Source organism: Nicotiana tomentosiformis, chromosome 11 (genome assembly GCF_000390325.3).
Source record: "Nicotiana tomentosiformis chromosome 11, ASM39032v3, whole genome shotgun sequence".
NCBI classification, from domain to species: domain Eukaryota; kingdom Viridiplantae; phylum Streptophyta; class Magnoliopsida; order Solanales; family Solanaceae; genus Nicotiana; species Nicotiana tomentosiformis.
In genome coordinates, this window is record NC_090822.1 from 30,045,699 (window position 1) to 30,062,982 (window position 17,284).

General features: G+C 38.9%; 1 protein-coding gene across 1 annotated transcript; it reads left to right on the plus strand.

The window, feature by feature from the left end:
* Nucleotides 1-1,635: 1,635 nt before the first annotated feature.
* LOC138901199 (uncharacterized) lies at nt 1,636-3,241 on the plus strand. Its single transcript, XM_070188942.1, has 2 exons — nt 1,636-1,683; nt 2,480-3,241. The coding sequence occupies exons 1-2, from the start codon at nt 1,636-1,638 to the stop codon at nt 3,239-3,241; spliced, it is 810 nt and encodes a 269-aa protein (XP_070045043.1).
* Nucleotides 3,242-17,284: the final 14,043 nt, after the last annotated feature.

The following is a 17,284-nucleotide window of genomic DNA, read 5'->3' on the forward strand; positions in this document are numbered from 1 at the left end:
TAATCAGACCCCTTTTATATAGTAGATGAGTCCTACTTTAGGTACAACTCTATATAAGGTAAAAAATCTCATGATTCGCTAATTAATCGGTTTCATTGATACGTGCCGAGATTTTCGCCGTGATGTCCGACCAGTTACGGATATTTCGGCCTTCTGTTATTTTGGTTCGATGATGTTCTCTCGAGCTAATTTGGAGCCAGAGTTAGTTCCGGGGTCGCGGGCTCGATAATCTTGAAGATGCATGTTCCAACCTCGTGCTTAGGTTCAATGGAATCCAGGGTCGATTTTCAAACCATTATGTTTTACCCTTGGTCTGTCATGCAATATGCGAGCTCGATTTCTACCGTATACAGATAGTCCCCCCATTTTTTTGGAGAGTAAATGACGAGAAACGATATGAGCCGCAGATTCTCACTATACGAGCTTCCGATTCCCACTCTGATAAATGACGAGAAATTCATGACGTACGTGATAAGAATAGTTGAGACGTCCCGTCAGTCCAGTCTTCAAGGCATTAAATGTGTGTCTGTTAACGGTCTGCCGCTTCAGAATGTGAATCGCCGTTTGAGAAAACTATAAATACCCTTTCCATCCATTCATTAGAACTTTTACATTCAAACATTTGCACTTGTGTTTTAAGAAAACCTCATCACTCTCATCTTCAACTTTTTCCCTTCTGGTTTTCTGAAAGCTTTCATAAGTTATATGCTAATTACATCCCTTTTTTTATCAGCACTTTCTTTTCTACTATTTAGAAGCAATGGAAAAGACTTCAAAATCCGGTCTCGAGATACATATATCCGGTCACCGACATTGCAACTGGGTCGATAAGCACGTGGTGGTTCCTATGCCCGAGGAAGCGATCACCACCCACATGGAGGGATTTTCAAGTGTTTACACTTACCCTTTTACGTTGGGTCCTTTATATCCAGTTATTATAGACTTTTGCAAAAGGTATGAGGTGACTCTCGGGCATATTCATCCTTCATTTTGGAAGATTGTAATTATCCTTCACTTCTTCATGAGCAAACTCGAGGGGTATCCCTTCACCATCCACCACTTGATGCGCTTGTATAGTCCCTGAATCTATCGAGGGGGGCTAATAAAACTTGCATGTTGGGCCAGTAAGGCCCTATTCTCGAGCTTCGATGAGGATCGAGATCGAAGTTGGTTGGGTCGATTCGTTCGAGTGAGGACCTCGGACCGAATCCCGGCCAAGGATATGCCATTTCCTGAGAAATGGAACATGAAGCGTAAGTATAACCTTGCATTTAAGATTTTGTTTATCATTTTTCATTTGCCCTTCTTCTTATCGATTATTTGTGATACAGTTGCTGCTCGGATGACGGATGCAGTTCCTTGACTCAAGGAGTGGGTCGAGGGCACTATGTCATAAAAACCCTATTCCGAGCGCGCATGGCGCGAACTTTCGAAGGGTTGGTGGGAGGCCAGTGCTCACGGTGAGATTTCTCTACTGAGTGAATCAACACTTAGTTTTCTTAGCTGCATTTGTTCTTACTTTTTCTTCTTTTGTAGGTCTTCCCAAAGATCTCAAAATGAGGCCCCCGTTTGGTGATGAAGACATACTCCCCGAACCATCTATTCCGAGAGCAGGATAAAGAGAAAAGGAGAAAAATGGCTCTGGGTTCTCTCGAACTCGGAGAAGAGAAAACCAAAAAGGAGGTTGGTGCGCAAATCCAAGGAAACTGCCAACGCCCGGGAGGTCGCATCGGATTCGCTCACTCGACTGGGGGACGAGTTAGAAGAAGAAGAATCCTCCGAGGTGATGGCCCGTGTGGAAGCGGTACCGAGTTACCTCAAACAAGGGTAGACGATGAGGAGGCAGTGGCCGAGGCCTCCAAACCTGGGAATGATGAGGCCACTTTGCCCCGAGCCGGGGAGGTCCATAAGGAGACCACAACCGGTACTCCTCGGGCTGAGGAAAATGATCTGAAGGATGTGCTCGGGGTGATACATCTTTCTGGGTCACCATCATTCACCGACTCCATGATAAACGAGACCCAGATGCTGAAAGGATGCCCAAATGAGGATGCCTCAAGTGGCAGAAATTCCTTCAACAACTTCTTCGATGGCTTCGATTCTACCGCCTCAGGGGATGTCACCAGGTTAGGTGACTTATGGGTACCAAATAAGATGCCACCTTCGAGATCTATCGGATCTTCTTCGAGTCTGAGATAAGTAGACCGATTCCCAGCCACGAGTGCAGATCCTTACTAGAAGCGGTCAATTATCGTATCCATACTGGAGGATACCCGGGTTCTCTCTGCCCCCGTGGGGTTTGCCAGCTATCTTTGATATCTGGTGACCGAAGAGGATCAGGCTAAAATTGACAAGGTGGAAGCCTCCTGCCTTTTCAACGAAGCTCAACGGGTGTTGAATCGGGTAACTTCGAATGCCTTTTTATTACGTACTTAGATGAAGTTGCAAACAATCGTAACATTCTTCTTTGTATTCGCAGGCCTTGGTGCTTCATCACAAAACATTTCTCCGATATTGGGAAGAGTTAAACCAACACGAGGCCCAGACCCGAGAGCTTATTGAGAAGAGGGATGCTTATAAGCTCCTTAGTGAGAAGCTCCAGGCCGAGATAGAAGCGGCTCGGAAGGAGCATGCCGCCCTAGTCGAGCAGGTAAGCCAAGCATTTGAAGTTAGTGTTAATGATTCAGAAAAAGTGGCTAACGACCCGAACCTGCAGGCTCAAAAGAAACCTGACCATATCAAGCAGCTCCAAGCGGAGGTGGACATAGTGAAAACTGAGGCCGAAGAATGGAAGAAAAACATGGACCGCCTGGCCTCGGAAAAGGAGGCTGCCCATGCACAGTTGTCTTTGGCCGACGTCCAGCTTCGGGCTGCAAAGGAAAACATATCGGTACAGGACAAAAACATCGAGGAGCTTCAGTCTCAGCTGAACTCGGGTGTCTCCGGTCAAGAAAATCTGGCCAAGGATCTTGAGGCGGCCAAGTTAGAGGTTGCCGTGGTCAGGGTCGGGGCCGATGATAGGGTGGTTCAGCACAAGACCGATGCCAAGGTGGCTCAGGACCAAGTGAGGAATATGGTGAAGCACACAAAGTGGCAATCCCGAAGGGAGGCCCTCGAGGGAGTCCATGCTCGGGATTTTGATTTATTAGTTCAAATCGAGAATGCCGATATACGAAGCCAAGGCCAAGAAGCTGGCTTATCTCGAGGAGGAAGATTTCGATGGGTCCAAAGATTCGGGTGAGTCCGATGGTGGTGAAGACCCCTTAGGCGATGGCGTGGCCCCCGATGAAGACTAGGCCATTTAGGATCTTTTTAGGCATTTTTTCCTTTTGTTTTTTGTATCATCTTTTTGTTGAATCGGGGCTATTCAACTCTTGTAAAAAGAAATTTTTGATATATATATATAGAAGCCTTTTTCCCTTTCACAGCTTTTGAATTTTTCCTTTGCTTTTTTATTTGTATTCACAAAGATCGAAATGCCTTAGCACGAAATAGTTAGGTTATGTTCGAAAGTTCGAACAAACCTTACCTTTAATATTATTTTGTTTTAAGGCATCGTGGGGATTCGGTGTTACCGAAAACTTTTTCCCAAAGTAGTTTAGGTTTTTAATTTGCTGAGGGTAGCCTTTAGAATCGGTTATGAAGATTTGTTGAAGGCCTTGTTTTTGTTATGGGACTCGGACGCCTTCGAGCCTTTTTAAATATAATTGTAGTCTTTTCGAATTCGGGAAATGCCAAATAAGCTTTCTGCCCTCGGGTTTTGTAATCCCGCCACGACCGTAGCTCTTTAATTCGGGCAATGCCAAATAAGCTTATGCCCCCGAGGTCTAATGGCTCGAATCGTTCGAGTTTGTTTTCAGGCGGCAGTCCCCGAGTGAGAGTGATTGTTCGTACTCAGATTAAGGTGGCCCTTGGGCTCGATACCTTTAGGGGATTGTATGTAGGAAATTCTTCGAGAAATGTAAGAAAAAATTTAAAGGACAAGATGTTTATTCCCTTATATTGAATCCTATTGATCGAGGCCATTCACTTCTGAAGTCTCTTTCCATGCTAAAGTCAATATCGGAGGGTAATGCCCCCAGTGTTCGAGGTTGATCAAAGAGAGGCCTCGAATACTATTTTGATCACCGTCACCGGTTCGCTTCCGACCTTCGATTCTAAGTTGGCACGATTTACTTACTGCCTCGTTAAAAACCTTGCCGAAAAACCCATTTGGGACAAAACCGGTTTAAGGGAAAAGAGTGCAACGCATGCTTTCAGACCTATAATCTCGTACTTTTCCTTGTCGATCACCTGCAAGAGTTAGTCCGAAATATAAGTAAAAGGAAATGAATGGGGTCATACTTTAGTAGTAATATCGTTTCAGGTGAGCTACATTCCAGTTGTTCGGTAGTTGCTCGTCGTTCATTGTTCCAAGCTTGTAGGATCCTTTTCTAGTGATCTCGATAATTTGGTACGATCCTTCCCAATTCGGCCCCAATTTCCCTTCATTTGGGTTTCGTGTGCTTAGTGTGACCTTTCTTATTACCAAGTCCCCGGTATTGAAGTGTCGAAGGTTGGCCCTTCGATTATAATATCTTTCGATTCGCTATTTTTGAGCGGCCAACCGGACAAGGGAGACCTCGCGCCTTTCATCTAATAGCTCCAGGTTCGTACTCATAGCTTTGTCATTCGATTCCTTTGTCGCATATCAGAATCTGATACTCGATTCCCTAACCTCGACCGGTATCAAAGCTTCAGCGCCATAAACCAAAGAAAATGGGGTAGCCCCGGTACTGGACTTCGAGGTCATACGGTATGCCCACAGGACTTCGGGTAATATTTCTTTCCATCTTCCTTTGGCGTCGATTAACCTCTTTTTATGGTTTTGGAGTATGGTTTTGTTGGTAGATTCATCTTGTCCATTCTCACTAGGGTGATAGGGTGTCGATATGATCCATTTGATCTTGTGATCTTCAAGGAATTATGTTACTTTGCTTCCGATGAATTGTTTCCCATTATCGCATACGATCTCGGCTGACATTCCGAATAGGCATATGATGTGATCCTAAATGAAATCGACGACCTTCTTTTCCCTGACCTTATCATATTCCTGGGCTTCCACCCACATAGAAAAATACTCAGTCATAAACAATATAAATTAAGCCTTATCTTGTGCTCACGGAAGAGGGCCAACGATGTCCATTCCCCACTTTATGAACGGCCATGGCGATAAAATTGAGTGGAGCAGCTTCCCGGGTTGATGGATCATCAGAGCTTGTCTTTGGCATTCATCATATTTTCGAATGAACTCCTTTGCATCTTTTCCAATGTCGATCAAGTAATAACCGGATCTGATTATTTTTCGAACCAGCGATTCGGCGCCCGAATGATTTCCACAGGTACCTTCTGGATTTCTATCAAAACATATTCAGTATCACTCGGTCCTAGACATATTGCAAGTGGGCCATGAAATGTTCTTATGATCAAGGTTCCGTCTTCGGACAGGCTAAATCGGGCTGCCTTTGTACGTAGGGCCCTCAACTATTTTGGATGCAAGGGCAATTTACCGGATATAAGATATTCTACGTATTTATTCCTCCAGCCCCAAGTTAGGCTCGTCGAGTTGATTTCGGTGTGGCCTGCTTCCACCACCGATCTCATAAGTTGTACGACTTCTCCCGAGTTTAACCCGTTGTCTTCGACCGATGATCCCAAGTTAGCGAGGGCATCGACCTCGATGTTTTGAATTCGGACTGGGGTGTCCTCTTTTGTTTAACCTGATGACATTTCGGGTCCAGCCTTAGCTTGTGAATGGTTATCTTCTGTGGAATTCATGTCATATCGAGGTGGGACCAAGCGAAACAATTTTTATTAGTTATAAGAAATTGAATGAGTTTTTCCCTGAGCTCCTAGCTTAGCCCCGTTCCTAGGTATACTTTTCGATCGGGCAAGCTTTCTCGTAATATGACTTGTTCTAGCTCCTTGACAGTCAATTTAGTGGCGTCAGAAACATCGGGAGCTATAAAAGATATGGGAACCCCATAATCATCATCCTTGACTTCCTTTTGTTTATTCGAATCTGCCGAAGAGGGTATCAGTGATTGCTATTTGGCCCCATTTTTTATCATCTAGTTTGGGCCCTTCAATGTGGAAACAGTATATGCCGGTATCACCTCATCGACTGCGAACATTTCCTTAGAATCTGGTTGTTCTCCAAAGATTGTTTTGACACCGTCAGGTGTTGGGAATTGAGTGCCTGGTGTAGTGTCGAGGGCACCACCCTCATGTTGTGGATCCATGGCCTCATGAATAAAGCGTTATACCTCATATCTCCTTCGATCACATAAAATTTAGTCTCCTGGATGGTTCTGGAGCTGTTTACAGGTAACGTTATTTCGCCCTTAGTGGTCTCACATGCCATGTTGAATCTATTCAGAACTCGAACTGCAAGCACGATTTGGTCTTGTAGACCGAGCTGCTCCACGACCCTCGATCGAATGATGTTGGCCGAAATACCTTGATCAATTAACACATGTTTAACTCAAATTTTACTTACGAGTACATATATTACCAGTGCGTCATTATGGGGCAGCACGATTCCTTCCGTATCATCGTCGTTGAAAGATAAAGTTTCCTTCGGTATGTAATTCCAAGTTCATTTCTCCCTAGTGATGGATACTTTGGTGCGTTTCAACATCGCCCCATGTGGGATGTCAACTCCTCTGATGATCATTTTAATGACGTGTTGAGGTTCTTCCTGTTCTGCCTGTTTGTTAGAATCTTTATTCCTGAAATGATTCTTGGCTCGGTTGCTCAAGAACTCCCGAAGGTGCCCATTATTGAATAGATGGGCCACTTCCTCTCTCAACTATCGACAATCTTCCGTTCTGTGACCGTAAGTGCAATGATATTTGCACATCTGGTTAGGATCCCTTTGGATTGGATCAGATTGTAGCGGTCGAGTCCATTTGGTATCTTTGATGCGCCCGATAGTTGATACAATGGCGGCAACATCGACATTGAAGTTATATTCCAATAACTTCGGTGCGTCTTTGGACTCGTCGAAGCCATTTTTGGTCATAAGTCCCCGGGTGCTTTGACCTCGGTCATTTCTCCTTTCGATTCTCATAGAGTTTCGCCCGGACCCGCTGTTACTCTGATCTCCGTTATACAGCTGATACCAATCCCTTTTTGGCCTCGGTTCGCGATCGATATCTCTCTTGACTGTGTCGAGGGTTCTGATGGGATAGACAGACCCCCGAAGGGGACCCGAGTTGATCATCTTTGACTCTGATTTTCGATTGATATCGGCTATGCACGTCGGCCCATGTAGCAATTGGGTATTCTATTAAGTTCTACTCCAGCTGTTGTGAAGCCACCGAGCTCTGAATATTAAGTCCTTGAGTGAAATCTTGAACATCCCAATCATCAGCGACCGGTGGCAGATCTATTCATTCCATTTGATATCGGGACACGAACTCTTTGAGCATCTCGTTATCCTTCTGTTTGACTTTGAAAAGGTCCTATTTCCTAGTCTCGACCTTGATGGCACCTGCGTGTGCCTTTACGAAAGAATATGCAAGCATTGCAAATGAGTCAATAAAATTAGGAGGTAAATTATGATACTATATCATAGCTCCCTTCGACACGGTCTCCCCAAATATTTTCAATAGAACAGACTCGATCTCATCGTCCTCCAGGTCGTTTCCTTTGATAGCATATGTATATTAGGTTACATGCTCATTTGGGTCGGTCGTTCCGTTATACTTGGGTATTTCAGGCATATGAAATTTTTTGGGGATCAACTTCGGAGCCGCGCTCGGTGGAAAAGGTTTTTGCACGAACTTCCTGGAATCCAGGTCCTTCAATATCGGAGGTGCTCCTGGGATTTGGTCTACCCTGGAATTGTAGGTTTTCACCTTTTTGTCGTTAGCCGCGATCTTCTTCTCCCATGATTCTATCCGTTTTTCCATCTCCCCGGGCATCTTTCTAATCTCGGGGTTAGCCCCCGATTCATGTTCATTTGACCTTTCTATGACCGGTTCATCCCTGCGGATGACTTATCGCGGAGGATTGGGATCAACCTTACTAGGTGCACGGGTTTGGTTCTATAACTGAGCTTTCGCCGTCTGTTGAGCCTGCAACATTTCAAAGATCACTCGTAGGCTGATTTTGTCTCCTTCAACGTTTTGTGTGTTTCAAGTTGTCCATCGGGCTCCACCACGAACGCTATTTTAGGGATCGGTAGGCAAGTTTGCATCGATAGCCACATGCGGAATAGCGTCAATCGGATATGCGATCGGAATTCCAACGGGATCAACAGGCGGTATCTCGTTACCGGGCGCTATGTTGTTATTTTTACCTTGGTGACCGGACTCGTGACAACATGCAGAGGTGTTGATTGGGAGTTTGACATTTTTGTATTTTAGCCTGGAATCAAAGACACTTCAAAAAGTAAGTGTAAAGCAGTATATGTTATGGGGATTTGTATCAAATAACCACTATTGTCCTTCGCCCCACGGTGGACGCCAAACTGTTTTCCCTCAAAATCGGATAACAATTGAATTTATACGCGGTTTTAAGAATATGTGATTTAACTTGATACAAAATGAGAAATCATATTGAAATTGAAATTAATGGTAAACGGTAAATGCAAACCACACAAGTTAAGCAGTTTTGACCTTGAAGGTGTCGGAACAGAGTGATGAGATAATAACTAAAAAGAACAGTATATTTCTTTAGAATGCTAGTTACCATGTGTTTTACAAATAATCAGACCCCTTTCATATAGTTGTGGAGTCGCACTTTAGGTACAACTCTATATAAGGTAAAAAATCTCATGATTAGCTAATTAATCGATTTCATTGATGCGTGCCAAGATTTCCGCCGTGATGTCATACTGATTACGGATATTTTGGCCTTCTGTTATTCTGGTTCGATGATGTTCTCTTGAGCTAATTCGGAGCCAGAGTTAGTTCCGGGGTCACGGGCTCGATAATCTTGAAGATGCATGTTCCAACCTCGTGCTTAGGTTCGATGGAATCCAAAGTCGATCTTCAATCCATTATGTTTCACCCCCGGTCTGTCATGCAATAAGCGAGCTCGGTTTCTACCGTATACAATTTTCTAAATCCAGGAGATCTATTAAAGCATCTGTACACATTTTTCTTTGAGAATTGATCACCAAACTCCAAACTCCATAAACTGCACTGCACTTACATAAACATCATCCTAATTAAGTGTAGGTGGATTGTCTTCCATCATCAAATATGAAATAATGTAACCACAGAAATCCTACTTAAGCAAGTCATATCAAAGGTTTGTGCCAGTTTTTGAGTTTCAGATTCTTATTTGATGCCCTAAGACTATAAGTCCATTATAAGAGGATTGAGAGGTAAAATTTCTAAATTTAGACAATGACAAAGTCTATTCATTACATACACAAAAAAGGGACCAAATCTATTCAGAGTAAATCAAATTTTGAAGTAGTCTTTGATGATATTTCTCGTCGTGTCTGCTATGGCTCTCTTGTTGGCAATGGTAATATTGAGCTTTCTAACTTAAAACATCTATCATAATACAAGCGAGTATAATTGTTGTTTGATTTTTGCAGCTTTCTAACCCTCTTCTCTTTAATGGTGTAGAAGATCGAGAGGCGTCCTGCCTTGAATGAGAATGTCACCATTACCGTAAACTACTAGTCTAACCAATCCCCTATACGTGGTAAATGGATATGGTATTCCTTGATCCATTTTTGATTCTTAGGATCTTTGAGCAAGAAGAGACCCATTCTTGATATTTGTTTTACGTGATAAGCTGAACATAATTTCCCGATTCTAAAATAATTTGTGATCAGCCTCTTTAGGGCAGACAATGGTCAACTACAAGAAAATAGGCCTTTAACGAGGGAAAATCTGGTCGTTAAAAGTCCAAATCCGGTCGTTATAAGTTCATAACGACCAGAAAAAATTCGGTCGTCACCGGTCGTTAAAAACCCCGACGTTAAAAGTTAATGACCGGATTACAATGCGGTCGTTAAAGATCCTTTAGCGACGACACAATTTTCGGTCGTTATACATCCTTTTTAACGACCGGATTTTTCCTTCGCTAAATTGTTATCCAGTCGTTAAAAGTCTTTAATGACAACAACTAATTCAGTCATTAGAAGTGCTTTTAGCGACCGATATTCCCTTCATTATTTGTATTAATTTTAAAAACCAAATTTACCTTTATTAATGCCCATTAATCTGTTTGAGAAACCTATCATTAAAGAGTTTCAATGGCCATATTTTTCTTTGCTAATGTAAAAATGTACTAAATATAAGTACAAAAATTTAAATTAGATGTATAGAACTAATTATTTATATGCTTTCATAAACACCTAATAATACTCTAAAATAAACCAAATACTTGGTATCTTTGTCAATATAAAGAACTAAAGTATCATATTTACCGGAAACCAATCTAAATCGTATGACATCATTTTTAATAATTCCTAAGAAGAGAAAAATAAAATTGCAGCATATGTACAGTGTCTTTAAATCATCCCTAACAAAATATAAACCTCTTGTACTTCAACTTGCTCTAAATTTTCTTCAAGGATAGGTTCTTCGGACTTCAAATATTTGATCTGTTAACATAACAAAGGTATCCCAGTTTAGTAACGAAGAATAAACAACTAAAGAAGAAATATCAGATCCATTAAATTAAAGGCTACACTTAATGGCCATAAACAAGAATTGAAATAATACAACGATCAGATGACTTGTTCCATATATTGCAGGTTGACAGATATGAACAATAGAGAAGAAGAACCCAAAACTTATCCATTTGGAAATCTAGGCTTTACTTGCTATAGTATACATGGTAGTATATAGTCAGTTGAATATGACAACCCCTAAAGGGGGCCAGAATGACATTAAGTACATTTAGTATAAAAGAGAAAGTAAGTCAATGTACTGGCACTAAGAAGAGTTAGACTCTGTAAAAGGCATCAGAATAATTTATAATTGGCAACAAAGACAAGAACAAGTAGTAGAAGTACAAGAGGAAAATAGATATCCACACATGCATAACCAACCGATTCACAATCATCTTGTCCCCATGTATGCTCTCTGCGGGAGATTGTCATCGATCTCCCTTTGCCAGCTTCCTCTAATAGGAGTACGGTATCATATTGTAGAGATGAACCGGAAGGTTTTCCATGGCATCGAAACTTTCTAGAAAATATATTTTATGCAGATTTAGAAAATTGTGATGGAAGGTTTCTGGAGAACAAAATTTGTGGCTCACTATCATCACATACCTTATAAACAATGCCCAAAATTAATTGCTAGTAGAGAAACTAAAAGAGTTGGTAGGGAAGTGATTGGCCTTGGTAACAAGGACTGGGCTTTGTGAACAAGAAACATAGAGAGCAACCTCTAGAGAAGTCTTTGTACTTATTCTTTTTAATCTGTTAAGGTAGTAATTGAAGTAGTCAAATAGCTTTCTTTCATTAATTATTAGAAAATAGAGCTAGCTCACCAAAAAATAATTTGCAAGAATATATTTATCAATTTTTATTTTTTGCAAGAATATCTTTAGCATAAGAAAGTGAAGCATTCATTAAAATTTCATTCACTGTATGACGAGTTCATTCATTTGGACAACTTGTTAGACTTGTTGTCATAAATATAATTACATAATGCAAAGCAAACACACAAATATAAGTATATAACAACAACAATTCCTCAATCTCAATCAAGTTGGGTAACCTTATGAAAAGACTCCTAGCAAATATTGGACCTACACTAATTGTAATAAACGGATCTAAGAGGTAATCTCAACTTACTACCACATGTATAGATCTTTTCTTTACATTGTGCTATATTTTTTGCTAGGTTTGCATGAATTCCAAGAAATTGTAGGTCTTTCGAGATAACTCCCTAAACATATAAATAGAAGACAAATCCAAAACACTATCCTTTTCAATCTTCAAGAAATTCATATGTAAACTATGTTAGACCTTTATTTGTCTTAACATCCACATACCGAACGTGTGTGACATTGGTTCACTTTGTGCATATTCTCCAATATAAAGAAAAAATTGCACATATTGTTGATACAACTTTCTCTAAAAACTACAAACTTATATAATAAGCATTTTCAGAGAATTTCAGATGCATTTGGACAATTTTCTTAGCCTATTTTCTATCAGCAGAGATGTTAATATTCAACAGGTGTGTGCTATAGAGTTTTATTCTTAATCTGTAAATGGTTCTTTTAAAAAGTTTCTTCTTTGTGAACACTGGATATTCTTGATAGAATATTAAAAACTTGTTCTTCTTTTCGTGTATGTTTTCCAATAGAACGAATGTTACTTTTTTATTTCTCTTCTAAATTGTTAATTATCTCCCGTCCTCTGTATATTTTTGGTTTATAGGTTGTAACTAATTCTGTCTATTAAGTGTTCATTCCAAAAGCTTTAATATTATTTTCTAGCTTCACATTAGTCTGGAATTTCCATTCAACCAAAAAGAATTTGGACTAGCCTAGTAATACTAGCAAATTACATACATGAAATAAGCATTTAGCCTAAGCTATATTCCTTTACCCATATCAGCAAGGAAAAATCTCCTTCAAGTAACCAAAGGATGTGGAGATCTTCTCATCCAAAATAGCTTAATACTAGCAAATTATGTAATGATATAAGCATTTAGCCTGAGATATATTCTTCTATTCAACCCAACTTTACTTTTTCTACAGACTCCCTGCCAAGTTTGGCGACATATATACAATAGATGATTCCATTAACCATAGAACAGATGATTCCATGGGGAACAAACAAGATTAATCATTAGAATATCAGCAAAGCAAAACAATTTTTGTCACAAACAACACTTGCAGTTCTAACCATCAAGAAGTTGCTTCTAGGCTAAACATATGTTGTAGGGCAATTTGTTCTTGAGATATATAACAATTTGCGAGTTATCGTATGTTTCTTAAGACAAATTCTGATCAAAAGGATCCACAGAAATGTAGTCAATATGTTCTTGAAACTGAATAGTTGCCAAGAAAATCTCCTCTAACATTTCTAGACCTATCAATAACAGGATAATAAAGATTGTAACCTAGCCACACATGTACAAATATTTGAAACTTCATTCTTACTTAAAGGCACTTGTTTCAATGGCTATATTTTTGTTTATTCATAAACCTTAATAACATAAAAAAAAAAAAAAAACTTCCACATTAGCATTGCAATAATTTTATTAAAGACTACAATAGGATTTCAATCTACTAACCTATTAAATGATTCAATTTATTGCTCAATTGGAGATGGTGATGAAGGCTGATCAAATACTGCACTTGCAAGCTGTGCGTATTTACTGTCTAACATATCATATTTACTCTCTAGCCCTTCTAGTCGTCCTTTTAGTGATTTAGTTTTCTTTTTAGTAGCATTCAACTTCTCTAATAATGCAGCTTTCGAGGAGTTACCACCTTTCAACTCCTTAGCGGTTATCCCACCACCAAATCCAACTACGTGACTCTTGCGTTGAGGTCCAAAGTAGCTCTCTACAACCTCAATGTTTGTAAGAGACGATTCAGATTGCACTACTTCTTGGATTTTAGACTATAAATGAAAGATAATTTAATTAAAATACTGCAACACAGTAAAAAAATGATGTAAAATAAAATTTATCAATAAACATACATATTTTCCATTGATTTCAGGTTCAACAAGCTTGATGTCCTTCTTACGAGTCTAAAAAAAGATAGTTTTCACATCTCGTGGATTGCCATCTTTACCTCCCTTCACATTAAAATAAACAAGTCAAAGAAATATTTTTAACAAGGATGAGATTTCTTAACAGAATTTCAAGATTTACTCACCAATTCATAAATGATCTCTCTAATTGGCTTACTACCCGTATGATGAGGCATACTCAACTTAGACCTATTGACCGAGTTTCTTGCACTTTTTTCCTAAATTGAGAACACACCAAAATATTATGGTCAGCCACTTAATATAACAAGATGTTAGTTAATAAATAATTATGAAATCATACCTTATAATTTTCTGATAAAAAATGCTCCTTGACAAGCCATTCCCAATCACTCTTGTCTATCCCATTTGGCACATATCTCTTTTAGAGCATCACGAAATGGCTTAGACTCAAAATTCTTATGCAGTGATCCTCTATAATTGTTCCATAATTTTCTCATATGTTTCAAGACATGATCTCGTTGATCATTTATGTCATCACTATCAAATTTGTCCTATAATATTCACAAGTGTTAGTAAATATGGAACTATTCAGTAAACTAGAAAATAAAAATCTAACCACCCGTGTGTATCAAAAGAGATGATAAATATCTTATAAAGGTTATTATACGAGTTCTAATTGATAGAGAGGGCAGATTCTTAAGTCTTTGATTTTGGATATGAAAGTGGGAGATTGGTTCTATTGTGAAAATTTTATCATCCACAACAAAGTCATAGATAAGCCATGACAGATTCATACCTTAATGTGCTGCACATATTGGTTCCCTATATTGATCTGTCAAAAAGCTATTAAAATATAAATATGTTCAGTTCTTTATTACTATGTAATATCACCAAAGTTGGTCTAACTTTTAATCTGTTATTGTGCTAGCTCAAAATCTTCACTCAAAGATCAAGGGAAAAATGGAGAAGATGAAACATATCAGTAAGAGGAGAATGACAATCAATCTTTGGCATTAGTTCCTGTAGATTTGCCAAAGCCAAAGGAAAACAATGATCCCGTTGTTCTTGAAACCACTGTGACAGAAGTTCTTGACGCACTGAGGCATGCTAAAGAGAAACTTCAAACTCATATGGAGAGAAGAAATATTATTAGAGTTGGCTAATTTATATGACAAGTTGTTCATGGCATACTGGCTAATTTATATGACAAGTTGTTCATGGCATACTGGATGCTTATAGAACTATAGATAATGAAGTGTCAACCCTGATGATATTATATTATGTTCAAGCAAACTCACTGTTGCCGTGTAATATTCTTGCAATAAAGGACATAATTTGGTGATTAACATTCTATCCCAATTGAAAGGTCAAGGCTATGTCCTACTGGTGATCATCAAGTCATATTTGGTTGGTAAGTAAAAATTATTTATAACAACCAAGAAGCATAGAGATACTGAAAAAGAGAGAAATGTAGAGGTTCACCTTGTATTACATAGACACAAAAAAGATTTGCCTTCAAACAATGTGAGATCTCATCTGACACCAAATTACCAAAAAAATCATTTGGAAAGAACTTCGAAAACTCAATTTCGTTTTTGTAATTAACCAACCATTCAATGCAATGATGTAAGTTCACAAGTATTTCCTTTTCATTTGTAAAAGAAGAAAAGGAGAAGAAAAATTAATAAAGTAATGCTTTAAATCCTTACAGTGACAGCTTCCCACATGTGTTGCAGCTTATATTCTTCGATGTCCGCCCATAAGTGTACACGCAGTGGACACATATTACGATCACGAACCAATATATCCAAGTGTCTCGTAAATGAGGCATAATTCTTTCCAATAACCCGATTGTGGTAAAAAGTAACGCTCAACCTTTCTCCCACTTTGAGTCCTGCAACTCTTTTACACCTATTTGTTGCTCTCACTTTTTTTACCTTTCCAGATTCACATGGCCCTGCAAATTTCAATTTAAGCCAAATATAATGAATTTTTTGTACAATAACAAAAAAAAATATTATAGCTTGGGACAGTAAGATACTTATTTCGTTTCTCTGAGTGTCTTGCATCACTTCTTCCTCATGAGGAAGGGGACCATCATCTTCCAATATTAGTTCAAAACCGGGAGGCGCAAAACTATCACTATGATTTAGCTTACTCTGATTTGAAGCTAATATACTAAAAGTTTTACTTTTGCCAATTGAACCTCTCTGTTCAGCATTTACTCTTACAGATCCCAATGTTCTAAAGCTTTTCCCTCGTCCCCTTGCTAAGATACCGGGTGGAATATACATAGGCTTCACAGTCTTAGAAGTTGATTCCATTTTAGACGTCTGAGATTTTGATGTATTCATGTCAACTAGTACATTTAAAAACTGAGTAATAGATGTCTATCATGTCAGTTCATCATATATGAACATATGAAAGAAAAACTTAGAGATAACAAAAATATAGGACATCAGATTCATCATATAAGAACATGTAATCAGTCTAGTAGAGTGTTAGAAATATTTTCTGAACTAGTAAATCAAATAGAATCCAGTATGAAACTCTCATTATCATAATGAGTTGACAAATTAAATAAAGAGTTGATAAATATCCAAACCTTCATGAGTTCTTCATAATAAGTAAGCCAATCACGAACCAATATATCCAAGTGTCTCGTAAATAAGGCATAATTCTTTCCAACAACCCGATTGTGGTAAAAAGTAACGCTCAACCTTTCTCCCACTTTGAGTCCTGCAACTCTTTTACACCTATTTGTTGCTCTCACTTTTTTTGCCTTTCCAGATTCACATGGCCCTGCAAATTTCAATTTAAGCCAAATATAATGAATTTTTTGTACAATAACAAAAAAATATATTATAGCTTGGGACAGTAAGATACTTATTTCGTTTCTCTGAGTGTCTTGCATCACTTCTTCCTCATGAGGAAGGGGACCATCATCTTCCAATATTAGTTCAAAACCGGGAGGCGCAAAACTATCACTATGATTTAGCTTACTCTGATTTGAAGCTAATATACTAAAAGTTTTACTTTTGCCAATTGAACCTCTCTGTTCAGCATTTACTCTTACAGATCCCAATGTTCTAAAGCTTTTCCCTCGTCCCCTTGCTAAGATACCGGGTGGAATATACATAGGCTTCACAGTCTTAGAAGTTGATTCCATTTTAGACGTCTGAGATTTTGATGTATTCATGTCAACTAGTACATTTAAAAACTGAGTAATAGATGTCTATCATGTCAGTTCATCATATATGAACATATGAAAGAAAAACTTAGAGATAACAAAAATATAGGACATCAGATTCATCATATAAGAACATGTAATCAGTCTAGTAGAGTGTTAGAAATATTTTCTGAACTAGTAAATCAAATAGAATCCAGTATGAAACTCTCATTATCATAATGAGTTGACAAATTAAATAAAGAGTTGATAAATATCCAAACCTTCATGAGTTCTTCATAATAAGTAAGCCAATCACGAACCAATATATCCAAGTGTCTCGTAAATAAGGCATAATTCTTTCCAACAACCCGATTGTGGTAAAAAGTAACGCTCAACCTTTCTCCCACTTTGAGTCCTGC